The sequence below is a fragment of the Hordeum vulgare genome, chromosome 7H, assembly GCF_904849725.1.
Source record: "Hordeum vulgare subsp. vulgare chromosome 7H, MorexV3_pseudomolecules_assembly, whole genome shotgun sequence".
NCBI classification, from domain to species: Eukaryota; Viridiplantae; Streptophyta; class Magnoliopsida; order Poales; family Poaceae; genus Hordeum; species Hordeum vulgare.
In genome coordinates, this window is record NC_058524.1 from 590,178,496 (window position 1) to 590,204,449 (window position 25,954).

General features: G+C 44.4%; 4 protein-coding genes across 7 annotated transcripts; all 4 read right to left on the reverse strand.

Annotated features, from left to right (window-relative positions):
• Positions 1–271: 271 nt before the first annotated feature.
• Positions 272–1,503, reverse strand: LOC123410427 (probable phospholipase A2 homolog 2). Its single transcript, XM_045103369.1, has 2 exons — positions 1,212–1,503; positions 272–1,135 (listed from the first exon to the last, which is right to left on the reverse strand). The coding sequence occupies exons 1-2, from the start codon at positions 1,369–1,371 to the stop codon at positions 792–794; spliced, it is 504 nt and encodes a 167-aa protein (XP_044959304.1). The 5' UTR covers positions 1,372–1,503; the 3' UTR covers positions 272–791.
• Positions 1,504–2,714: 1,211 nt separating this feature from the next.
• LOC123410428 lies at positions 2,715–11,774 on the reverse strand. 4 transcript variants are annotated; one of them, XM_045103371.1, is made up of 20 exons: positions 11,568–11,774; positions 10,002–10,179; positions 9,828–9,909; positions 9,673–9,750; positions 9,491–9,550; positions 9,303–9,407; positions 8,652–8,762; positions 7,829–7,870; positions 7,313–7,411; positions 7,152–7,240; positions 6,922–7,040; positions 6,732–6,844; positions 6,591–6,633; positions 6,409–6,500; positions 5,383–5,431; positions 4,407–4,477; positions 3,656–3,778; positions 3,447–3,562; positions 3,290–3,335; positions 2,715–3,189 (listed from the first exon to the last, which is right to left on the reverse strand). In XM_045103371.1, the coding sequence occupies exons 2-20, from the start codon at positions 10,157–10,159 to the stop codon at positions 3,157–3,159; spliced, it is 1,629 nt and encodes a 542-aa protein (XP_044959306.1). In that variant the 5' UTR covers positions 10,160–10,179; positions 11,568–11,774; the 3' UTR covers positions 2,715–3,156. The 4 variants fall into 4 exon arrangements, with proteins under 4 accessions (XP_044959306.1, XP_044959308.1, XP_044959307.1 ...); XM_045103373.1 differs by having other exon boundaries at positions 3,656–3,775; positions 11,568–11,760; XM_045103372.1 differs by having other exon boundaries at positions 11,376–11,570.
• A 1,566-nt stretch (positions 11,775–13,340) lies between these two features.
• LOC123410429 (nuclear transcription factor Y subunit B-8-like) lies at positions 13,341–14,281 on the reverse strand. Its single transcript, XM_045103375.1, has one exon. The coding sequence runs from the start codon at positions 14,066–14,068 to the stop codon at positions 13,547–13,549; it is 522 nt and encodes a 173-aa protein (XP_044959310.1). The 5' UTR covers positions 14,069–14,281; the 3' UTR covers positions 13,341–13,546.
• A 7,112-nt stretch (positions 14,282–21,393) lies between these two features.
• LOC123410431 (probable beta-1,3-galactosyltransferase 2) lies at positions 21,394–24,825 on the reverse strand. The gene is made up of 11 exons (XM_045103376.1): positions 24,475–24,825; positions 23,860–23,956; positions 23,708–23,769; positions 23,402–23,613; positions 23,242–23,305; positions 23,079–23,151; positions 22,803–22,923; positions 22,421–22,508; positions 22,223–22,339; positions 22,012–22,121; positions 21,394–21,844 (listed from the first exon to the last, which is right to left on the reverse strand). Exons 1-11 carry the CDS (start codon positions 24,567–24,569, stop codon positions 21,696–21,698), a joined length of 1,188 nt encoding a protein of 395 aa, XP_044959311.1. The 5' UTR covers positions 24,570–24,825; the 3' UTR covers positions 21,394–21,695.
• Between the last annotated feature and the right edge of the window lie 1,129 nt (positions 24,826–25,954).

Here is a 25,954-nt window from a genome sequence, read left to right on the forward strand (position 1 = left end):
CCTTTCACTCCCATCGTGTCGAACCAACAAATTTGGGTTGAATACTTCACCCTCGAAAACTGCCGCGATCCCATACGCTGGTGGGTCATTGCAAGACAATTGATAATTGTTGAGCAACTTGGAGCAACTCTTTTCTGACGACGTTGCCGTGGAGGTATCATGTCAGGAATAGTTGCACGTCAACAACTCTTTTCTGACGCCGTTGCCGGGGAAGGGAAACACACCACCAGGCGGTGCGGCACTGCACTGAAGCATACAACCGTGCCGGTGGCGGTCCTGCACTCGCCAGTGGCCAACATATGCTACGACGGGAGATGCAACGGCAGCTGGTGTTGCGATGGAGCACCACCGTACAGCGAGGGGCTGCAATGAAGTATGCGGCGCCCTTCCAGGTGCTGCGGTGGAGCACGGCCTCGCCGGACGGCGCTCGTTGGTGGAGCGTTGCTGAGATGCTGAAGCCGGGATGGACAGCTTCGCACGTCAACATGGTTGTTTATGTCGTTGACCGAATCCAATGATTGTGTGAGGATGAATCAAACGGCGTATGTCGCGACTGATTTTTTAGAAAATCTGTCGGATGATTTGTAGCAGTGGCCCTGTAAAATTTGTCCGTTGCGCTAGCATTATTACTCGTCAAAAAGATTAAAAATCAGAGGGAATCCAGACTCCAGAGTAGTGAGAAGCACACAAAAATCTCTTCAACCAATAATCCACCCCTGTCGACACCGGTCCACCATTAAACGCATCCTCAGAAACTCCATGTCAAACGCGCATCAACGGTAGCGAGCGAGCTACGGCGCCGGCCCCGGCGCCGGCGCTGTGCGCAGGATGCTCCCGGCGTACACGGCGGCCTCGAGGATGGACGTGATCTCGTCGGCGACGTCCGTGGCGTTGCACCGGTTCCCGTCGAACGTCGTCAGCACGGCGGCCTCCACGTCGCCGCCGGCCGCCGTCCTCACGGCGGCCACGCAGTCGAGCAGGCTCTGGTTGCACCACATGTTGAGGTAGTCGTCGGTGGCCTGGATGCAGGCGTCGTGGAGCATGCAGCAGGCGTCGAGGGCGTCGCAGGGGGGCTCGCCGGGGCACCCCGTGTAGGACACGCCGCAGTACTTGCCGTACCGCATCAGCGGGGCCTCTGGCGTGAGCGAGAGAGGTAAATAAATGGCGGTCAATCGGCGGCAGGGCAGGCACGGACGGACGGACGTACGTACCTATGGTGCCCATGCAGTACGCGGACTCGCACGTCCGGCTGCACTTCTCGTCGCCGGGGCTGGACGGCGGCGGCGCCGCCCCGAAGATGCCGGCGCGGCCCAGCGAGCGGTTGGCGGCGGAGAGAAGCAGGAGGAGAGGGAGGAGGCTGCCGGCGTGCATTTCCAGCGTGAACGTATGATTTGGTCGGACGGCGGTGAGCTAAGCTAGCTGTAGCTGTTGTTGGCCGTGGATTAGTACGTACGTGCATGAGTGTGGGAGTGTGGTGGTGGTTTTGGAGGTTCAACGAAGTGGTGTTTGTTGGTAGCAGCAGCTTTGGTGGCAGTTTGGTGGCACCGTTGGGAAATAATACCAGGATGGATTAATTAGTTTATTATAAGTGTTCAACAGTGGCTTCCCCCGCAAAAGGAAAAAAGAAACAACAATGACTTCAAAAGGCAACATATAGGAGTAGGACAGAAGACGGTTCTTTACTGAAAGAACCATCTTCGTTTGATTGCCTGCTACAAGCAAAAGGAGAGGGGATTGGGCTAAGACGTCATCTAAATAAAGATATGCCGTTGTTTGGGTTGTTTTGGTAGTTGAACGTACTCAACGGCTTGGTTGGTTCGTTCGCTCTTGGTGAGGTAGGGTGGTCGATCCCCTTTGGTGGACCATTTCTGAATGGTGGATGTTATTCTGGATTAACTTCATAATGATTTGTTCCTTTGTCCTTTTTTGTTAGTACAGTACTTGTTAGGGCATGTACACCGGGTAGCCTCAACCTGATGCCCCACAGAGCAACCTCTAAAAGGACTTATACTCCCTCCGTTCCTAAATATAAGATTTCAGTAGATGACTACATACAAAGCAAAATGAATGAAATCTATATTCTAGAGTATGTTAGAGGAAGTATCATGCATGTGAAGGACGGTGGGTCTGATACAAAATGCGGCTTCGGTTGGCCAGAATTTTCTCAGAACAGTGGCTTCATTACTTTTTGATTAGTTTAAAACTGAGGCAGTAGCAGGGTGATGCCCCCATTGTACATGCCCTTACTCGCCAGCTAGTAGCTGGCGATCGAGTTGGGTGTGAACTGGACATTGGCAAGGCACAAGGCGTAGTTGGCCTAGGAGGCTAGCTCTCATGGCCACAGCAACGTTCGTGGTTTCATCCTCATCGATTTCGTCATCCACCACAGGTTTGATTAGCAGGAGCTGGAGCCCCCAATCGATGAGTGTGGTCCGCCGGCGTCACCAGGGACAACGGTAGAAAACTCCCACGGCCACCGGAGGGGGGCATGAAGGCTCAGGGACTACATATTTAATCGAGATCTGCAATAGCATAACCATTCTATGTTGTCCATATTTTGCTCCCTATGTTGTCCATAGCGGAATATCAAAATCTCTAAAAAGACTTATATTTGGGAACGAAGGGATACTTCACATATATACATTGGGAGTAAGCAGGTCTATGTTTCTTCAAATAAGTGCAAGGTACTTTGGCTCTTGGAAACACATTAGGAGTTTAATAGCAGCAACAATGCACACATCATCATAGGAGTAGCAACACAGACGGTACCAGCAGCCCTACTAACAAACTATATCCGCTATCGAATAACTCAGAAGTTGATTACATTAATCGGCTTGCTCAAGTTTTGCCAGCAAGTGCAGTCCCGGGTCTAATTAATAACCTAGAGGGGGGGGCAGTAAAGAGAGAGAGAAAAATTGTTAAGAAGAAATAATTGGAGGGAACAAAACAAGATGCTACAAAAAATTACAGTATTATACACAAGATAACCTAGGAGGACCACCCAGCCTTTTTCTGTTGCTTCACGCCTCTACACAAATCTTTGAATGCATGGTGTATAATCAAGAACACCTTCCACCTTATGGCAAAAAAAATGTTGAACACTGCACAAACCAATGAGAAGAACTCTTCTAGACCGGAATCTCTTGTCCAACGCGTCTAAGCCTTGCCTTTCCTTTTAGCATCTAATGCCTGCATTGAATTCAGTTTCAGTTGGTCACAAAAAAGGGACAAAAGTTAAAGGAACCATGCATCGCAAACAGAAAGTCAAAATACCCTACACAAGAGATACCTTATTCTGGAAAGTTCGCATGACCAATACGATTAGATCACGTAGCCTGCACAAGTATCACTTAGTCAGATAGTCAGCTCTACGAATTTGCACCGTTTGTGAAAAGAAACATTAAACAAAAGGTTAGATGTTGAGAAAGTAAGGTAACAGTTGGCACCTAACATCATTGTCCTCACTATTTGGCTCGGTTATTCCCTGTGTATTAAATGGTAGATTTACGCCCCCAGAACTTACTAAAACAAACTGAGTAGTCCGTCCATTGGGAATTTTCGTCTGCGAAGAAAAAATATATAGAAAATCCAAATTATATCTCTCAGGGGCAACCATAAATACTGAGTGGATAAATGTGCCTGTCAGACATTGTACCTGTAGATTTGATGAATATTTCTCATCAATTACAACTTCATCCTTATGACTGAAGTTTATTTGATATCCAGTTCGTCTAAGGACCAACGTGGCATGTTCCCATTCTTCAGGAGAATACCCCTGCTGTGAAAGGAACGCAGATCTAAGCCTTGACTTGTAGTTTAGGAGCAATTTTCCTATTGAACTAATGAGTCGATTTTGAGAATAACCGTATTCGTAAACTAGATACATCGTTAACGAGCTAACAAGCCGAGGATGTTCTGAGCTTAATGGTGTCAGTTTTGAACAAACCACATGAAAAAACTTTTTTGCCAGCCCTACTCCTGACCCTTCCATTGTACAGAATACCCTTAATCAAATCAAGGAACTGTTTTAAGTCTATGCTTCTAATAAAAAAAAAAGATGCCGGACATTTTTTCAACTTTAAAGTGCTAACTCTGTAGTTTATCAAACACAAAATGTAACAGCAGAATATTGTAAGCTCTCTCTCATCTTGTCTCTCCGTAGACGGCGTAAAAAGGTAGGATTAAGCATCATTTCTTTCAGGAAGCACCATTAATCTGTGGCAATATTCCCAGTTGTATATGGAGGGTCACAAGTTTAAGCTACATCAATAACAACGCATAATAACTTGTAAAATATGATTGATGGCATCATCAAGAAGCCTTCCAGGTGAATTTTATGTCAACTTCATAGGGTATCGAACTTTACTTCAGGCAGATTGATGGATAATAAATACTTCGTGACATACCAGGACAAAAACATCAAAGTCGGCTCTCCCCCTTGAAATACATATATTGATATCATTCTGCATTTCTTGATCTGCATAATATAGAACAGAACTTGGATAATTCTAAGAAAATGAAGTGTAAATCAAATGCAGAGCTATTCTAACAATAGTCCACAAAACTTAAAAATGTATGTACACTGCACCTCACCATTTTCAAGAAAACCCAAAGAACTAAACCTAAACCCGATAGTATCATGTGTGCCAAGTCATGGAAAATTACCACAAAACCCTATATTACCCAAAGAATTAAACCCTAATACCCTATATTACCACAAAACTTGAAAATGCAAGTTCACTAACTTTGGTGGTCTTCAGGTTTGTGCTTTTTAGACCTTGGTTTACTGTATGTGTAAGTAAGAATTGTCATCCATTTTAAGCTCTTTTAGATGTGCAAAATAATGATACAAACATACATGTTTCCTACCTATAAGGTGGCTATAAGTCTGTAACTCATTTTCTAACAAACTGCTCCACAAGCATGTACCGTCATTACAACCATTCAGTTTTTGTTTTCAAGTACAAAAATGCGAAGAATTTTAATTATGTCTAAAGTAACAGTGTTATTCCAAAATTAGTATCAGTGTACCGCAGCCCTACCATGGAAGAGGGTATGTACCGTGGTAAATACGCAACAGCAGAAATGGCTAAAATATTGTCGATGGTTAATTTAAATTAATTTAATGTTATTGAGGGGTTGATTTATCAAACATAATAAAACATAGGAAAAAGGCATTTCATGTAGATGAACTTCCACTTTACCAACAAGATGCAATGGACTACTAATTAGTGTAGTGGTGTCTCGACATTTTTAAATTTAAAATATGAAATTGAGAATAGAACAATTGCAAACGTTGATCCGATAATATTAGAGCACAGCATGACAATATAACCATACATGCTATCAGGGATGGCAACAATATATACATCATAAACTTACCACAAGTTATCTTGTTCTCATTGTTAGCAAACTCCCTCACCAAATCACCCTACAATCAAGAGAAGCAATTCATCAAACTCAGATCACAAAAAAAAAGCACTATGAGTAAAACAAATTCAGAACTATCAGCATAACAGATTAATGTATCAGTACTGTACATAATTTCATTTCAGACCCAAGTATTTGGAAACAATTTGCATTTCTATCAGCTAGATAATAAATATCGTAGTCTGCAAGCTAAAAAGAACTGCAAATGAAAACCAATATGGAACTTCATGTGCAAACTATCAGTTTTAGAAAAAAAGATCAAGAAACACAGGATAAACAGATTTTGTAAATAGGCCAGATGGTGGCGGGCTTATGCCTATATCAAATCAAGAAATAGCACTTTAAATGATAGGGTTGTGCTTTACAAGCTGTTCAGTAAGCAAATACACACACTGATGCATCAAGCGGTGAAACAAAATTAACAAAACAAGATCAGCACATCAGGACACCAAGAGTGTAAAAAAATACCAAAACTAGTTTATAACGATGGATGGGGGAAACTTAGCAAGCATATATGACAAGAGAAGCCACAAAACGCTTCAAAGTTTGAGGGTAGCAAATCAGGTCCAAATCAAAGATAGTGGTAAAAAATGTGAATATATCAAATCACAAGACCGGCATTTTAGTAAATACAAGGGAGAACTGGCCCTCCATAGTCAGTTTGGTCAACTTTTTAGTAAAACACAATTTACTAAAGTTGCACAAACTATTTAGCTTAAGTTTTTCAATGTACTGCAAAAAATCCCCCCTCAATAACTTTGCTAGTTTCAACAGAATAGTGCAAAAGAGAAGAAATAGTATCTTCCTAAGTGGGTCCTTGGACAAACTTTTTCTATCGCAAGGTGTGTCTTTGATGCCTCCATTTGCAAACAACTGTTGTTCTATAGTGTGTTTGGTATCTTCGAGACGTGAGTACTATATCACATGGACTTGTAGTCTACGATACAAAATTACCCCGGAATTATACTTGTTAACAACCTGGCGGCCACTATCATCCATAGGAGTGCAGTCTACAGCAAGAAGAGTGCCAACATCATCTGCGGTAACCACATAGTCATACATCGTAGCACCTGAATTGCAGAAAATACAGAGCTAGTCAGTATAGCTACTTTTTTTCTGAACATTATCACATGGGTTGTAGGACAAATTTCCTTGTTTACCTTCAATAGAATACCTGGTGCCATCTTCATGACAGCGAACCCACTGAAAACAACATTCCCAAGTGAGAAGTTCTATTGCAGCATTTGGAAATTCACAGCAAAGATAAAAGAATCAAAATCCAGAGTCAGAACACAACATACCTGGAAATTACAAAGTGTGGTACCATTTGTAGGGAAACCACATGCTCTTAAAGTAGATCCTGGCCTAGGATCGCCGACAATTTGAAATCCCTCAATACCAGGTAATGGATCACCTAGGTTAAGAGTATGTAATATATCAAAGGATATGATCTAGAATCTTTTTTAGTTAAAATATTAGCTATTAATTTACCATCAGCTGAGTACTCTTGATTATCATTCCTATAGAACTGTGGGTCATCATCTAATCTTGCTTCTCTAGGACCAGGATTTTCTTCAAAATAATTAGAGTGACTAGTAGGTACTATATCCCTGAAAGACAGTGCCAGGCATGAAACAGAGGTCAACATTTTTCCATGTCGATAACATATTTGACTGGATAGCCGGTAAGTAACATAATTTCAAAATCTAAACTAAGCATACTGATTAAACGTGGGTCCATTGTATATTTGCTCAGCATGTCGATCATTTGGATCTTGAGCATACTGAGGGAAATTGTTCCTGTCTGCGTCCTGTAAATAAGAAACAATCATATGTTAAGCTACAATGTTAAACAAGCTAATTGAGGGATCATGTTATCATACCATATTGTAAGATGAGGAAGTGTCGTTTCTCAACGGAGTTGCTTGTTGAGGATTGGGATTATATATGTTTCCAGGTTGACTTATATCGCCTAAACTGTCCTGGATCAGTATAATCAATCAACTGAGTGCCTTAATAAATTCGTAGATACTAAAATTACTATTAATAAGTCTCAGTAACATAGAAGGTAAAAAGGCTGTTGTGATCAGCAATTAAAGACACAACTACACATTCACTCATGCAGAGTCATATACAAGCTATTCAGCAAACCAGCATACTTCAGTAAGCATTTGTTCAAATGAAAGTGGTACTGACAACTGACTATAATCTGCTTTTTTGTGCCAACTTAACTAAAGGCGCCATTTTTTATGTAATTCCAATCTTGTGAACTTTTGGCAATCTTGTTGATACACACACACAATCCATATGTGCTGACAAGGGACTTCAAATAGTCAAAATAATTCAGAGTTAAATACTTCACCAGCTTGAAGATGAATAAGCGAGCTGAGGTCACTTACATTTAACGATCTGATCTTCCATTGCATCTGTTGGTACAGGCGCTGGAAATTGTGGTCAAAAGAAAGATATCACATATCCATGTTAGCCACTGGGCATAGAGTTTGAAAAAGACAATGGTAAACGACTACATCATAAATACTAGACTAAGCATTCTGCATCAAGCACAACTGCACAAGAACAAAGCAAACCAGAAAAACATGGTAGTACAACAGATAACAGATATCTTAACTAAGATTGCAAAAGAAAACTTCAGCCCCATAGAGCTATTATGATGGCAGTTAAAATGACATACACATCAAGATGCAGATTATGTTTGCTTAACAGATAAGAGAACTGAATTCTTCACCAACAAACAGGCCTTTAAAGTCAAACCTTGTAACGAAAATATTTTTTGTAAACAATATAGCACGCTGACACTAACTTCCCTGTTGTGTTTCAAGTTGACATAACATTATACTCAATAAAAGGGATAAAACTTAATATAAGGTTTATGTAACGATGTGAAGGTATCTATCAGCCAGTTTGGGGGAATCTATTGCCGAGCTTTTGATAAGGAGTGGATCCATTATATGATATCCATATTAAGTCTACACTGACATCAATAATATTTCCTACCATGTCCAGTAAACATCATACATTATGTTGGGCATTAGCAAAACAAAGCTAATACAACCCTAGCTCATACAAATAAATCAATGATTATGAACCAAATTATTATTATTACCGTCCAAGTAACAAAGAAACTAATTTGGGCAGATACAAAAGTATGTATGTACTTCCTAGCAAGAACAATTTAGAAGTAATTGACCAAATATGAGTTACCTTTGTAACAGTGGTAATGGTTGAAGGATATATTTGAGGTGGGCAAACATCGTATTCTGCTAACATACCAAGCAATGAAGAAGTGAACAAGTAAAGCTCTTCTTCCTCACCCTACAAGGTTTCAACCGTAAGTTCTGAATTCTTAGACACAATAAAAAAGCATGTACCACATAATCTAGTTCATATTAAATGGTTGATAACAATGAACTGAAGTTGCCTGATACAGCAAACTAGGACTACAGCTGCATATGCCACTGTGAAGTCAGTGGCATAGAATAAATGTCACTCAACAACTCCCTGAAATGCAGGTCAGGGAATCAGGACCCACTCAGCATTTATCTAAATCACAAAATATTTGGTCGGATGGAAGGTAAAGATATGCAATCACGCAACAGCAAGAGTAAAGGAGCTACAACATCTAAAGAAAGTAATACACACGTTTGTATAATTTTGCCACCTTGTTTATATGTTTATAATGCTGTATTTAATACAGTGATGAATAGTCAATTACACGCAATCTTGAAACACCCAACCCTTTATAAAAAGGGCCGCCTGGATGACTAGGCATATTGGTGGTAGTAGTGGCAAAAATGGATATATATCATAAAGAGGCTTGAGCATACATTCTTGAAATGTACAATAGCACCATACTTTTAGTTCATTTGCCAATCTCATATTTTCTTCAAGGTGGTTTTTTTTCTCGTTCAGTTGCTTCAAAGCACCAGATATAGCATCTTCTTGCCTCTCGTCAACAGCCTGTCATAGTAATATACTTTTATTAACACGAGACTTTACAAATTGGTTGTGCAGCAAATGTAAATCGTATCATTCATATAGACCATTCTCAAGTCCGAAAGCTTCCTCTCCAGAATATGTTTTTCGCCCAGCAGCTGTAGCTCCTACGAACACAGAAAATAATAACTGCAGTTATGATTACACAGAGGTGGTAAAAGAAAAGAAAAGGACAAGGCACTTTTGCTTACAAATATGGTTAACTGATTCATAACTTTTAACATCATACCTTGAGAGATGCATCAGCAATTTGTTTGCGAAGCAGCAGGATCTCTTCTTCCTGTGTCCGTGATCTAATGTAAAGCTCCTGCAAGAAACATCATCGGGGTGAGAAATTGGAATGTTCGGAAGATGTGGTAAATAGAAAGGATCCCACACAGTTACCTTGGTTTCAGGATCCATCAAACGAGTATTAGGATCTTCTGCAATTAAGTCACTGCGGATGGATGCGCCCTGGAGCTGATGCCTGCCAGTACACGACATGGCCTCATTTTTAAGAATATGGAATACAATCTAAGAGTGCACCTAGAACAGTTAACTTTCCCACAAGTAAAGGACCTGACTAGAGTGTCGGAGTTCGGAATGAAGGGTTTAGCATCACCATTTTGCAAGCCATAGTCCCTAGCAGACGAGGCCACATTAGTCCTGGTGAGCTCATTCCCGGCACGATAATCTGTGCCAATGAAATCAACAGGGGCATCGAATGGATCTCGCATATTCTCGTCCCGCGATCCTCCTGTAGAAGATGAGATCACCATGTTAACCTAACCAAACCAAACTGAATGTTCCTTGAGACACAAACCTGAACAATAATCACATGCGCAGACAACCAAGCAAAGTTTGGACTTCTACAAGGGTATCAAACAACAAAATAGTCTTTCGCTCCCAATGGACCAGTAAAGCAAGGCACTAAACCTCCCATAATTTCTTCCTCTATTCCCAAGCACCTGTTTCTGGAATCCAAATTTTCAAACTATGAACAACGTTCACCCGATGATCACGACCGAACAAATATTACTTACTATCTAAAGTTGGGCACAGAAGAAATTGAGCTCCAAAACTACCATATAATTTCTTCCTCGATTCCCAAGCACCTGTTTCTAGAATCTTATTTTTTTCAAACTCCAGACGGTGTTGCCAAACAAACATCGCATACTATCTAACATAAGCCAGAGAAAAATAAAATCGAGCTATCCATAGGGGCAAGCGGGGAAAAAAGCACACAACCCTTACAGAAAGGGAGGAAATCAAAGCTGCGCTGGCACCCGTGCGAAGCCGAATCACAGCTATGGCACGCCCAAATCAGGGGAGGCAGCTCCTTTAGAAGATGAGATCACCAGCCTTACAGGGTCGAAACACAAACACACATGGAAATTGCGCGCTTACAGGGTCAAAACACAAACACACGTGGAAATTGCGCGCTTACATGGTCACAAACACATTAACCTGACCAAACCTAACTGGAAGATCCCTAAAGACTCCAGCCTGAACAAACATCACATGGACAGACTAACACAGACAACCAAGCGACCTTTGAACTTGCACATCTACATGGGTATCAAACAACCAAATAGCCTTTCGCGTCCAATGGACCGGCAAAGCAACGCATTAAACCTCCCATGATTTCTTCCTCTATTCCCAGGCACCTGCTCCTGGAATCCAAAATTTCAAAATCCAAACGAACATCACACACCATCTAACACGGGCCAGGGATGAAACTGAGCTCTACAACTACCATATAATTTCTTCCTGTTTGTTTCTAGAATGAATTTCGTTTCCAGACCCCGAACGGCGTTCACCCGACGATCACGAGCCCAGCAAACATCGCATACCACCTAACGCGGGGAAGAGGGATAAAAAAAAACGAGCTCTAAAACTAGCATTTCCCAGCCAAGTAATGCGTCGCGGCACCAGCGCGGCCCCGTGACTCACCTGCCCACCTAGCGCCCGCGCACGAATCCAATCCGTAGGGCGAGCGGGAATAACAATAAATAAAAGCACGCGGCGGCCCTTCCGCGAAGCGAGGGAATCACGGCGGCGGCGGCGGGCGGCGCTTGTGCGAGGCCCGAATCGCGGCTACGGCGCGGCGCGCGAATCGGGGGAGGGGGGGTTTGGAGCACGCACCTGCGTCGGGGTAGGGTTGGACGGAGAGGAGACGGGCGGGGAGGGGCCCTTCGGGGCGGGTTCCGGGAGGGGACGGGGAGGGAGGCCCGTCGTCGCCGCCCGCGCTGTCGCGCTCTGCTTCCGCCGAGGAAGCGACGAGGAAGGGAGGGGCCGGGCGTGGAAGGACGGCCAGCGAGTGAGGGAGAGAGAGAGCGAGAGAGGGGAATGGCAGCGAAGGGGAGAGACGGGTACGTGCGCCGTGGAGAGTACGCGTGGTTTGGGCCGGGTCGACGCGGGTGGCGCGGGTTCCACTGGCCCAGGGTTTATGGGCACGTCCCCCCAGCAACGACGGGCCAGCGCGCCACTACTCTTGGGCAGGCCCATCAGTGGGACGGGACGCGCACTGTTTTTACCATTTACTTTCTATCTTTTTTCTCAAAACAAAAGTTATTTCCTATTTTTTATTATTTAAAACAAAATCGGGATTTCAAAAAGATCCGAATTTCAAAACAAATTGGATTTTGAAAAAATGGTGCGCCTCGCCGCCTCACTCCTCATCTTTCGCCTCTACTCCTCTCCATATTGGGAGTTTGGTGGCAGGTGTTGGCTTCGATATGTGCGGAGACCTCTAGAAAACTGTGTGTAAAATTTATTTTCCTGAGGTCATTTCTGCATAGTTTCTGGGACATTTCTCTTTGTCCTGTTTGTTTGATTGTCTCCACGTATGTTTGTACTAATTGTATTATGTTTATTTAGTACTAACAAAAAGGATTTGTAAGTTGCAACGGGAAAAACTACATAATATTCAATTGTCATGACCATATTTTGCTGCATCATCGAGACACACTATCAATCTTAATTTCATGAAATTGTGAACATATTTTTAAACTGGTGCACATATTTGAAATCGTAAACATTTTCAAATTTGTAAACACTTATATTTTTTTCAAACACTTTCTAAAACTAAGAACATTTATTGAATTCGTGAATAGTTTATACTATTTTCAATCATTTTTAAAAAAATGAACATTTTTAAATCATTTTTGTTGAACTGACGAACAGTTTTCTATTTTTTTTAAATGGTGAAACAATTTTTGAAATTCACAAACATTTTTGGTTTAACAAACATTCTTTAAACTTATCAAACATTTATTAAATGCATAATCATTTTCTGAATCAGTGAACATTTTATGAATTAATAAACTATTTTATAAGTTACATACTTTTTTTGAATTTTTAGGATATTTTTCCATTCATCAACAGGTTTTGAATTTGCAAAATTTTATTCAACTTCAAATAAAATATACATGAACTTTTAAAAAAATCATGAACATTTTTTGATTCCCCAAACATTTGTTTTCAATGTTTTGAACATATTTTAATAAGCAAATATTTATTTACAAAATCACAAACTTTTTGAATCCACAAACATTTTATGATTTATTAAGTATTTTATTTCAAAATTATCTTTTTGAACATTTGAAAAAAATTAAGTCCAGAATTATTTGAATAAAAAAACAAAAAGATAAATAGGAACTACTCAGCCCCCGACTAAAATCGCTGAACATTCAGTCTGAATCATAAATGGTGGCCTTTCCTGGAATCATAAAATAGAGACCGCAAGACTTCGACTTTAGTTCCTAGAGATGATGAAAGCATCTCAGCGCCTTTTAATTATTTATAAATCTCATTTCCCATCCTGGTTATTATCAGAGTGTAATTTACGTATTTGAGCTGCGTGTAGGTTATATGAATGTATACTTTTGCTTCCGTAGACCCCTCTTCAACAAAACATAAAAAAGAAAACATATATTCATCTGGTATTGTATATTTTTTACACTACAGGCCGGCCGTATGTGTATCCACCTCGTAGCAACAATATCTAGATCTTTGCATGGAAAACAGTAGAGGTGTTACCAACGCCCTCGAAATTGTATGCACAAGGTTAGCCTAAGGGATCCGGGGAAGCGCTCTGCTCAAGCTCTGAACACTCTTTACTGTTACAGCTGGCGGCGTGCCGTGGGAAGGCCCATCATCATCATGCCTCCCGGGGCGGGGACGGTGGCTCCGCTGCCGTACTCGGCGTAACCGCCGGCATTGTTGCTCCTTGGCATCTCGGGCAGGTGCGGCGGCGTGGTTGATGCGGTGGTGGTGGTGGTGGAGGGAGCCGCCCTCTCGCCCTCGATCTCGCGGAACTTGTGGAGGTAGTACTTAAGCGGCTCGACGTAGTCCTCGAAGCCGAGGGTGGTCATTGCCCAGAGCAGGTCGTCGCCGTTGATGGTCTTGCGCTTCTCGCGCTGGCACTTGTCGGAGGCCTCGCCGGTGATGAAGGAGATGAACTCGGAGACGCACTCCTGCACCGTCTCCTTGGCGTCCTTGCTGATCTTGGCGTTGGCCGGGAGCGCCTTCTTCATGATCCGGCTGACGTTGGCGATGGGCAGGAAGCGGTCCTGCTCCCGCGGCGACGACAGCTCCCCGCCCGCGTTGCTCGGCCCACTGGAGTCGTTGTCCGAGTCCGGCATGGCGCTGGCGCCTCGATATATATGATCTGTCTCAGCTCAAATCAAGAAGCAAGTGGTGACGTCAAACCACTCCGATCAAGCATCGACGCGGCGGAGGCATGAACTTAACTGGAAGGACACTTGTACGAGAAACTGAGAATCAATCTTTGGGGGACTATTATGTACGTGCAGGACTGCAGGTGCAGTGCAGCAAGGAGATCGAGGAGCGCGTGGGAGAGGGAGAGGGAGAGGTCCTGCAGGTGCAGTGCAGCAAGGAGATCAAGGAGGGGAGAGGAGCGCGTGGGAGAGGGAGAGGGAGAGGGAGAGGGTGGTGGGGAATGGCTGGGTCCGTTGGATTGCGCGGATAAGAACGGATGGAGCTTTGAACGTGGAGCCAGGCCAGCCGTTGGTCAGTGGATAAGTATGTGCCATCTGTCGTATTGGACGACCGTCGATTACCGCCATGTCAGACCAATCCAGGCCGTACGTCCGTCGCTGTGGGCCATAGAACACAGACATATCCGTATCACCAAGTAAAGCAGCTCTGTTTCTCGCAAAAAGAAAAGGGAAAGCAGTTCCGGAGAAGAAAAGAGCTAAACATCAAGGAACGAAAAGGAATGAGCCCAACACTCTTTAAGCTAAACAAGGTCAATACAACAAGCCATAGAGCATCTTCAACGGATTCGTTAAACTAGCAAAAGGGCCCGTACGTTGCAACGGCAGAAAAAAAATACCACACGCTTTTAGTCTTTTTATAATCATTTTGATTTATTAAAATAATAAGCTAACTAACTAATGTAGTCAGTCCTATCCTATTTTATTGAGAAATCAACCCGTTCATTGTTAATTCCACCATGATGAGAAATTGAGCGGGACATGCAAAGCAAAACAAATAGGCTACGTGAATTGATCAATGGACTGTTATCTTATTTCACTCATGGGGTAGAGAATGTGGATCAGATGACAAACTGAAGGTGGTGTTCCATTCTCTGTCTCTACAACAATACAATCTTACATTCAATACATTCATTCATCAGCAAACAAATCCTACAAAACAAAATTTCTTGCCGGTGCTTGGCACATGGTTGGGGGCATGGGGAGGGGATCTCACCAGATGATGAGTTCCTGCCGCAGGACGGGATACGACGAGGGGAGCAAGGGTTAGGCGCCTCTATCTGGCCATAAGGAGTCGTCGTTGCCGCGCCATAACCTCGGAGTTCCCCGTGTGAGCCATGGAGGCCCGCCTCCACCTGCAAGTACTTCGCTCCGCCGCGCCGCCGCCGTTCTGCATCGAGCAGACGCATCATCCCGAGTCACTCTAGCTGTCGCGTTGACTTGATCCAGAAGCTGTGCTCGAGCGCCGAAACGGGGGCAGCAAACGGGCAGAGGTACGGCCGCGGAGGCGGGTGGTTTGAGATCGACAACAGTGATGGTTGAGGTCGGCCGCGGCGGCGAGTGGTGTGGCAGCGGCCTGGGCACAGGCCAGGGTGGACCAGGGTCGACGCGATGCGCTCGAGGGCCGCAACGGGGGCAGTGAGCGGGGGGAGGTACGGACGCGGAGGCGGGTGGGTTGAGATCGGCAGCGGTGGCGGTTGAGGTCGGCCGCGACGGCGAGTGGTATGGCGGCGTCCTGGGAACAGACCAGGGTGGCCCAGGGTCGACGGAGGAGGCGATGCGTACGGGTATAATTTTTGCAGCGAATCGTTTTTTCCTTTGCGTTGCACATAAATGATGGAGTGCGGGTTGAATAACAAAAAATTGAAGGGGCTTTTTATAAAAATACCGCGGTGGGTTTTCCGACGGAAGCAATAGCCGCTTTATTATTAGGTATAGATAAATCGCGCGCCAATAAAAATGATCATATAGCGTGTGCTGAGAAATAGTGTTCCAACAACCGCTTTATAATCCCGCGCGCGATAAATAGGCACCAGCGTGCTGCAAAAATTTCCATAGCACGCGGTTTATTTGATGCGTCCGCTTCAGCGTGCTGGACAACGAACAATTGTGCGCGAGTGACCAACCGCCGCCCTGGCTTCTCCGGTCGTGCCCGCCTTCGCTCCACCTCGTGCCTCCGCCAGCGAAATTGTTGCGATCGACAACAGCACCAACATCACCCAACCCCTCCCTACACTCGTGCCCCCTCCGCCGCTGACGCTGCACCAGTTCCAAGCACCGGTTTCGCACGCGACCTTTTCATGGCGCCCCGGACGAACGCGCATGGTGGCGTCGCGCCGCCACCCGCCGTGAAGAAAAAGAAACTCCGTCTCCAAGCGACCGATGGCGGCGGTGGTAACGGCTGCCCAAAACAAGAAGAATGTGGACGATGCTTCTGCGCGCGCGAAGAAGAATTCAACACTTGATAGAGGCAAAGTTGTCCCTATCTTCGATGAGATGGTGGTTATCGTTTTGGTGGAGTAGACTTTGACGATCTGACTACGAATGTGTGAGGACGTCGCGCCTTAGCAATCACTAAACCAACTCCGAGAGGTTATTGACCACGCCGGAGCACGATCAACCTGACCACGAGGGTCTGTTTTCTGCATGCAACGAAGAACAAGCAAGAAACTAAGATTGCAATCTGGGTATTGCGAATATAAGAGAAAAGTTTTATTGATGAAAGTGGGGTTCTGTGACGCCTTTGTGTGGTCGCGGAATACAAATGAAGAACGCGAAGTTGCAGCTATGACGAACTTGTAATCTAAGCAAAACCCAAGTCTAAACGGCACCCTAAGGGTTGTATATATGAGGGGATAGAGGAGGAATTCCGTGACCCCTTGGAGGAGGGGTCCGGAACCGACCCTAACTCAGTTTCCCCACACATACGGACTCTAAAAATAGCTTATAATATGGTATTTCGAAATTACATAGGTCTGGCACAAAAAATAAGGTGGCGCGACACCTATAATAGCCTATGGACGAAATTTATAAAATGGCTCTTGAATATTTCGTCCAAGCCTTCTTGCTCTCCTTATGGTGGCTTCAAAGTGTGAAAATTACCAGTGAAAGCTCCATTATTCTTTCCTGTACTTGCACCTTCTTCTTCATGCTTGATCCCGCTCCAACGGATATCCTTCTTGTCCATGCTAGGTCCTTCATTCATAAGTACAACAAAAAATATCTAACTTAGGCAGCATCATATGTTCATGAACATTACAAGGATTTTCAAGAAACGAAAGTACCTGATAATTCAATTGGCGTGCGCGAGCTCTAGTAACTGGCCCATTATGTATAGCAGTTGGGGTTGTGGGTGTAACAACGGTATTGATGTCCTCATCAGCACTATTGTAGGAATGCCTAGCAATGATGGATGCAAAAAGCCTAGTAGTGGCGGGCCAGGCCCTCAGGGCCGCCCGCTACTGACCTCCTGCCACTGCTATTATGGCATCAGTGGCGGGCTGCCGTCCGCCACTAATAACATCACCGTAGTCACGGGCAGAAGTTATCGCCCGCCACAACCATATTCTCTGTATGCCACAGTTGTGTGTATTACCAGTGGCAGACACCTTTCCCGCCCGCCACTAGTAGTGGTGTGGGCATAGAGACAAATTGCTGCCGCGACAACATTCTTTTTGCTGTCGTGGTAGCATTGTAATGGCGCTGAAGTAGTAGTTTGTACTCAATCATCCCATTGCATTTAAACAATCATATTACAACTATGTTACAATAATTAAGATTATTAATGAATTGAACATATAGTATAAGAATGTAGGGCAACAAATAAATGTGTAAAATTCTCAACTTATGAAATGAACAATGAATCAAGATGTTTTGAAGCATTGTATCGCTCGCAATCGGTTACAACAATATGTCTTCGACTCGGTGAAGTCGTTCTTCATCTCGTTCGAGCTGGAAGTGAAACTTCCCATCCTCATTTACAACCTCTTTGTTGATGATTCTGGCCAACACCTTTTGGAGGCAGCTATGCTCTGTTAATAGTTCCCTTATGTCCATGTCCCTCTCCATCTCTTCGGACCACTTGATGATCTGGCTATGTTTATACAAATATTTGCTTTTCTTCATAAAGCCGTCCATGATATCCATGGCAAAGTATCCAGGCCAATGAGAGTTTCCACATTTTGTTCTTGATAGCAACAAGCGCTAGTGAAGAATTTGCATTCTGAATGTTTTGTTATAGTCTATCTCAAGTTCTTACACTTGGCGAAAGCATAATTTAGAACCTTCTTCAACATGGTCCATTCTTTTTTAGGGCGTCTCTTTGAATCGAAGAAGTAAGCCAAGCGCTGCATCCGCAATAGTGCGATAACGATCCAATGTCGGTCTTGCGCAAAAATTTGAAGAAATTAGCATTAATGAGAACAAACCACAATGCCATTTATATGTTTAAAAGTATATTAGTGAACGTTGGCGACTTACTTGTCGTAGTATGGCACTAGAAAGGTGTACACATGTGGATGATTGACTATAAAGAACGGGAACAGGTAGTCCGAGATGACCTGTTGGCCTTCTGTGGTTTTCCAGGTTGTGGCAATGCATGTAAAAAGGATGAGGTAAGGACATGTTACCATGCGGGAATAGGGGATTGTAGCTCTAGGAAGTACCCACAGCCTCATTAACTTTGGGGAGACTGCATTGAAAAAATAAGATATTTGCATGGATGACCTCATTAAAGGCCATATCTATTCTATATGTCGGAGACTCATGGACAAAACCATAACCTTCTATCACCTTGGCCGTGTATCCATGTTGACCCTTTTTTTGATTTATCTACCACATGGGTGTGTAGAATTTGAAGATCAATTGAGAGGGTCCCTAACATAGAGTGTGATAGCCTCTATTTGGGGATGACAAGAGGCATCGGTGGTTTGTCTATGGATGGTCCGCAACTGTCACGTATATTCTTCTCCCCTGAATGAGGATTATCCACACTATGTCTCCGGTGTCGGCATATCCTTGGGGAATCTCCTGTGTATCATTAATTGTGCACTTAAGCAAGTGGCTCTAGGTCACTTGCCATAACATAGTGACGCGGTCTTCTCGGGTTGAGGTAACGGCCAAGTTTCGACGCCCGTCACTACCTCCTGCACCTGCACCCTCCTCATGCCAAGTGTCAGGCTGACCCCGTGCATCCATCTTCTACCATCGGTAAACGAGATGATTTGACCCTTGACGACCCTTGTCTTCACCCCGTCCACGTTGGCTTGCAGCCATCACGGAATAAAGTGGGATGCACGGGGCTGATGTGTGGCGAGAGGTTTATGTTGTTCGGTAGGACATCACACTCCATGCGGAAATATTTTTGCTATGGCGTCGTCATGTTTGCGTTGGGGGCGTCCTCCAGCCCAGCGCGCCAACGAAGAGGTTGTGCGCTCATCACCGCGTTCGGACGCCCGACGGACCGCACCTCCTCTCGTGAGGCAACGATGGCACCCCTACGGCCGGATCCATGCGTCATTTGTGTGGACACAATGAATTCCTCACGGAAGAAGTCCGAGCGCTATTGTCGGGTGGCCTCCTTCGAGGAGCGGCGGAGTGCAAGCCAAACGGCCATCTCCTCCTTAGGCCGCGTGGGATGAGTTCATGGTCGATGAATCTGGAGGTGTAGGACTCGGATCCACTGCCCACCATGCCGAAGAAGACCGAAAATCGCCGGACAAGAGCTTGGGTGGTGAAGCGGAGTGGCTAAGGTTTGATCCTAAAAAGGGATCGGGACGAATAAATGTGGGATCAAGTGGGCCAGCATGGACTGGGTCCGACATGACAGACACGCCCAGGCGCGCCCGAGCCTCCTATATCCAACTCATATTTAAGACAGATATGGGGTTACCGGCCGGTCCGAATGTTTGAGGCGAGTTAAAGCGTTTGTCTGGGTCATTATTTTATGATCGGTCAATGTCCGAGCCATTTGCCTGGACGTTCGAGTCGGTTTGGTTTGGTTCGGATAATTCGGGTACCTAAAATACCAAAATATTCAGAGCATACATCAACTTTTGATATGAATAACTCGGATATTGTGGGTATTTTTGGTAAGAGGTAATATCATCGGTGGTGCTTAAACTTGTCACTCATGTTTATTTTGGTGCCTAAACTTAAAAAATACATCGAACTGGTTCTAGAACTTGGCACAGGCGTTCAAATACAGTGGTAATCCTATCTATATGACGTATGATGCACTGACTGACACAACATTTTGAATAGCATGCACACATGGTGTGAGAGGCGCTTCTAACAAAAGAGATTGCTTTATATATATATGTCTATATGACCAACGGACCTACATGTCAGCACAAAGGAAAAACCCAGTTAAAATTTGTTGTACAAATAATTTGAACTAGCCTCCAGTGGTTTCAATGGGTTCGAATTAGTGTGGTCAATGTTAGTTTTTTCATAAGTTTGCAAAAATTATGTAAATTATAATGATAGTAATAAATATAAAGTTGAAATACTGGTGTGTTATAGATGTTATACATATAAAATATTTTTTAGCATAATATTCAAGTAATTTTAAATAGTATTAATGTACTATTTTTACACAAATCATACAACCTTCCTCGACGAACATTAAGAGCCTTTATTTTGACATATAAAATAGTAATCATAATGTTCAATAATTATAATGATACACAAATATTTAAAATTTATTTTTATTACTGTGATCATAGTTGGCAAAGTTTTTACAAGTTTCTAATAAAACTAACACGTCTTCCTCGATGAACATTAAGAACCTTTATCACTGTCGAGTATGAGAAAATTTGGAGGCAGAGTTGCTAGCTAATTTTGTTTATTTTTCGAGGCCGAAAGGCTGCAATTTTTATTGTTTAGTTTTCCTTTGTGTTGACATATGTGGGCCCATTGTCATGCCACTTGTGTATGTTGGTCAAAATATAGTACCACATTAGCGCATTATACGTCTATGGATAAGATTATAACCGTATATGCACCCTTGTGTCAAGTTCTAGAACCAGGTTGATGCATTTTTCAAGTTCAGGCACTAAAGTGAACACCGGTGTCAAGTTTAAGCACTAGTGGTGATATTACCTCTTTTGGTAATATGGGTATTTTAGTTAGTATGGGTAACAAGTTAGTGCAATAATAGCATGAAAATTTATACAACATACTTCCATTGCCGGCTGAGGCTTTGAAAAAAAAGTATTAATAATGTAGTTGCATATATCCATCCAAAATATCCAACATATACATGAAAATCATTAAGTTGCTGGATTAATTTATACAACATACTTCCAACGATTCAACATATGTACTATAAAGTCCTACCATCAAGTTTCTGTGAAAAAACATTCAATCAAAGCAGCTCAAAACCCAAAACCAAGTATAGAAATAAATCAAAATGCACTGCCCATTCAACAGTCCATCAAAATGCGCTAGCATGAAGAACGAAGAAGAGCTTTATATATCTTGTTAACCATGAACAGAGTACATGAGATCCTTACAAAATGACCACCCAAAAAACACCCCAACAGATCGAGCATCCCATATACTTGCCCCCCTCAGCCGGCAACCAGCAGACTCCGAGTAAAACCACGGTCCGCTTCGCTGGCATCGCCCGACAGAACCTACCTACAGGCCCAAGAATGAACTGAACACGTTTCATGCACAATGTACTACACAATTAGGACTACTATACTACAGCAGAGCAACTTCGTCAGTCTGAACTTCATCCGGATTTCGCTTAGAACGAAGCGGTCCAGAGCGCCTTTTCGCTCTCCCCACATTTGTTGTGCACTCCCTGGATGTTCTCCACGGTGTTGCATATGCCGCTGCATCTCCAGTCGAATGAGGCCGCGCAGGTGTTCCCCGCCTGGGCCTTCCACTCGCAATCTGCGGTCAGTAACAGACACATGATTCAAACCTAATTTCTGTGTAAAGCCTGTCACTAACACATTGTAGGTTGTTATTTGTTATTTTTATCAATAAATAGTCTGAATCCGACTAATTCAGGCACTCAAATCAGAACCCATTCAGATAAGTGTTAAAGAGATGCTTACCAGGTGGGGTACCGCAGCAAAGTCGACGGTCATCAATGTGTTCAACATCTAACCCTATGAACCAAGCCCCCAAAGAGACATCCTCGTTGACATACTTGTGCAACACATGCCTGGCAAAGATCAAATCATCCAAAACGGTGAGTACATGCTCCAAAACATGAAGAGTAAATTTGGTCCTTTGAAACAAAAACTGGTTCGGGTAATATCTCACTTATTTAGGGAGATGTAGGTTGCCAAATCCTTCGAAATAGCATATAGCTGACCGGTGGCATGTCGGAAATACTTATCCCCGAATTTCCAGTGCTCAGGTTCATAATACCTGACATCCCTGTTCCATTGCAGTTGTATATTAGCAACAACTAGGAAACATGACAAAGAAATGAGGATCTAAATAGAGTGCACTACTTACTTGTCAGATAAGACGGGACCAGACTTCATGCATCCAGTATATACCCTGGGCCTTGAAATATGTTTGGACAAAATCTGCCCAAGGGTGGCTGCAGATGTGGAAGTTTTAGATGTTAGAAACAGAATGGTTGTCACTAGCTGAACAAGACGTTTTGACACACAAGCTCTCAGTTCCTAGTTTCTGACGAAATAAGCAGACTAGATGGCATCAGAGTTAAAGTTCATAGCAACCTTAGCCTGTAGGTACCTACTTAGCATCTTATCAACACATTTAGGTATAAAAGACGCAGATGTGCTTTAGCAGTTAGAACTAAAGATTGTGATCATACAGTGATGATTATTTTATCCAGCTCATACGGTCAATTAATATTTGAAGAAGTTACCTATATTTACATGGACATCATCATCAACTTTGACATAGAAGTTAGCATCCCATAAAGCAACAGCCGTCGCAAAGTATGTCTTGGTTTTTCCAGATAATTCAAGGTATCCTTCGACATGATCCTGTACAGAGTGAAGACAATTGGAAGTAAGAACAACTCATAATGTAACCCAAAGTCAAAGTAACAATTACATTGGCAATTCCCATGGGTGTGGCTAACAACTTTCTTTTAGGGACGGCTAATAACTGTTATTAAAGCAGATAAATTCAAGCTTACAAGTCTCATGAAGTCTCCATGTTTTCTATCCTCTGCCGCGATTGCTCTATCCACAATTCCACCTGAAATAGCACTGCAAATATGCCAAATAACCATTCATCATTACCAATTGGACTGAAAAATGTGAGACAAGCCGAGGTTGAAAAATAATCATGTTGCACACCTGTGACCAATGACAAAACGAATTACGATGCCCTTCTCTTCTTCCAGTTTTTTCCTCTTCTCTCCTGTTTTCCGCGGTCACTCCACCATGAATAACTCATGCCACAAAAATGCTTCAAGAACAGAAGGAAGAACAATTCCATGTGGGAGAAAAAAAAAACCTTGTGGCATCCAGGTATTCCGGATGGAATCCCTCCTCTTACGGCTGCTGAAAGCCGTGTTGATGCCGATGACCATGAGGTACTTGCGCCTTCCGGACGACTCGGAGGCCTTGTACTCCTGCGAAACCGGGGAGCCGTTGAGGAATGACTCCTGCAGTGTCCTCGCAGCCGAAAGCTCCGTCTCCAAATTTGCTATCGTCTTGTCCAGTGTCCTGCAGGAGGAGGAGCCATTTGAACGCAAGTCAGATAAAAATCCACCTTGATGCTTTGCTGGAACAGACCATAGGGGCACAAGTCTTCACGTACTGTACAGCGTTGTGAGTGTCCAAGGCCTGTAGCGTATCTCTGAAATCCTGCTTCTGCCCGACCTGAGATTTGCATCAACATCAGCATTCCGCTGCTGCAAGATACTGTAGTCAGAGAGGAGATAGTCCCATTCGGGAGAGAGATTGAGGTACCTTTGCAGAATTACAGTCTTGGGCGATTAGCTCGGCCTCTTTCCCTCTTCTTTCGTTCGGCTTGGCAACCTCGGTTGCCTCGGGCAGCGTCCACATCCTGGGAAGAATCCTTATCAACTAGCGCACAGACGAATTATACAGCCCATAAGTAAATCAATACTGCAGTACAGTAGCAGTAAAGTCGACTCAGAGGTCATGCAACCGATTCGGTCACGGATTTTGGAGCTCAAACAGAGCAAGAAAATGAGGAATCGAGCGCGCAGAGGTGTGAATTTCTTGAATCGCTGGACACCGCAATCGAAAGCTCGGAACACCAGACCAGAGCACGCCAGACGGATTAAGAAGAGCCGACGAAGTCGGGAAGCTCTCCGAAGGGGATGGCTAGCTGGACGCTGGAGTTGGATTGGACCGAGCACAGCCCATTGACCTAACTCTGCCCGCAAAATGCAAGCAGGAGCGCGGCAGATCTTGACCCCGAGCCCCGTCCCAGGCCGACGCCCCTCGGAATTCCGCGGGAACTGAAGGAGCAGGCACGGAATCTGTAGGCAGGCGCGCTGAACTTGAACTCGGAGCGAGCAATGGTGCTGGGCTACAAGTGGCATAGTACATACATACCCGGAGGTGAAGAGCAGGCCGAGGAAGAAGCTCCCGGCGCAGAGCAGGAGCACCCACCGCCTGGCCACTGCCCCGTCCCCTCTCCTCCAGCCCATGGCCGCCGGCCTCCCCCCACCCCCAGTCCCAGGCAGCTATAATAAGCTACTCAGCTGCCGCGGCAGGAGTGCAGGACATGTGCCGGTGTACGGCGGCGGACCGCGTGGGATGGGGAGGAGGAGGAGGAGGAGGAAGCGTGGCTCCCCGGGTATTCTCTCTTTCTCGCTTACTTAAATCCCCGAGTCGTCCTCCACCTCCCCTCCCCCCGTCGCCATCCATGTGCGCGCGCGGGCGGAGGCGGAGGCGGCGACCGACAGCACAGTTGAGCGGAGCTGGACGCCGCGAATTCGACGCAAGTTTGCGGTGAATTTAATTTGATAAAGTACGTGCTGCTGATTGCTGATTGGTGATTGGTGGTAACTGGCCGTAAAGTAATGGCCGCAGTTGCGGTTGCTGTTGGTTGGATTTGGATTTGCTCGGCGCGTGTTGCGGCAGGTGGATGCAGTGGAGTACAAGACGGTGCAGCAGGAAGCCTGCCGGAGCGGTGGTTGATTCGCGTGCCGCCCGGCCCGCCACACGGTGTACCACATACAGTACGAGCCTAGCGTCGGGTTCTGCAGCCTTCACCCGATGTTTTTTTTTTTTTTACAACCTCTCTATTGGTCATTGAGAATATGTTCTGTTTTTCACGTGTGTGTGCGAGCTATTTTTTTCTTCTAGAGATACCGCACTTTATTGATCAAGGATAATCAAAAGAGAGTGCCTTCCAAATACGACCCGGGATTACATGAAAAATAGTGTCACTAGAGGATTTGAATGATCCGGCGTTGCGAGGACAGGCGTCGTCGCAAGACATTGACGATTTCCTAGATAAATAACTCGGTTACGACGTGAAACTCGAACGATTCTGGGTGGGAGTATGCGACTCCGTCGTCCACGGACTACAACACCGAGGAGGAGGAGGAGGAGGAGGAGTCTAGGTATACTTTATTTTATTAGCATGTTTTACGAATTTGAATTTGCTTGTTAGTTTGTATTTGATTTTTAATGTTTACCGATGAATTATTTGAATTTCAGTATTTGTTTTTTTATGCCTAAACACGTGCGTTGTATTTTTACGACGTTTGTTAAAGCGCTATTGTGGCGCGCTAAATTTTGCGAGTCTGAAACGCTATTTTGGCGTTTATTTTCTTTTATGCGCCGCGCAGTTGGAGATGCTCCTCGCCCTACATTCCGCCCAGGGGATGTGTTTTTATTTTGTTAGGATAAACAAATAATTTCAAGCTTCCAGTCCAATGCAGCTCTTGTTGGCGAGAGAACGAGTCCACCACTGGCTTCTCCTAAACAAAGCAGCATGCCTAAACTTGATAGATCGCCATGCGCGCGCGCGCGCGCCCAGGTGGATGCATGCGGATGAGCCAATCGAGGCACATTAATAGGCGCG

What these genes read in the sequence shown, in the direction of transcription:
- LOC123410427 (XM_045103369.1), bottom strand. Translation starts at nt 1,371, where the DNA reads ATGCACGCCGGCAGCCTCCTCCCTCTCCTCCTGCTTCTCTCCGCCGCC. An exon ending in GTACTGCATGGGCACCATAG is followed by an intron (nt 1,136 to 1,211) that starts GTACGTACGTCC and finishes CGCTCACGCCAG; the next exon opens with AGGCCCCGCTGATGCGGTAC.
- LOC123410428 (XM_045103371.1), bottom strand. Translation starts at nt 10,159, where the DNA reads ATGCGAGATCCATTCGATGCCCCTGTTGATTTCATTGGCACAGATTAT. An exon ending in CACCAGGTATTCTATTGAAG is followed by an intron (nt 6,501 to 6,590) that starts GTAAACAAGGAA and finishes TCTGCAATTCAG; the next exon opens with GTGCTACGATGTATGACTAT. An exon ending in TGAGAACAAGATAACTTGTG is followed by an intron (nt 4,478 to 5,382) that starts GTAAGTTTATGA and finishes TATATTATGCAG; the next exon opens with ATCAAGAAATGCAGAATGAT.
- LOC123410429 (XM_045103375.1), bottom strand. Translation starts at nt 14,068, where the DNA reads ATGCCGGACTCGGACAACGACTCCAGTGGGCCGAGCAACGCGGGCGGG.
- LOC123410431 (XM_045103376.1), bottom strand. Translation starts at nt 24,569, where the DNA reads ATGGGCTGGAGGAGAGGGGACGGGGCAGTGGCCAGGCGGTGGGTGCTC. An exon ending in GACACTCACAACGCTGTACA is followed by an intron (nt 23,614 to 23,707) that starts GTACGTGAAGAC and finishes CTCCTCCTGCAG; the next exon opens with GACACTGGACAAGACGATAG. An exon ending in GAATACCTGGATGCCACAAG is followed by an intron (nt 23,306 to 23,401) that starts GTTTTTTTTTTC and finishes CGCGGAAAACAG; the next exon opens with GAGAGAAGAGGAAAAAACTG.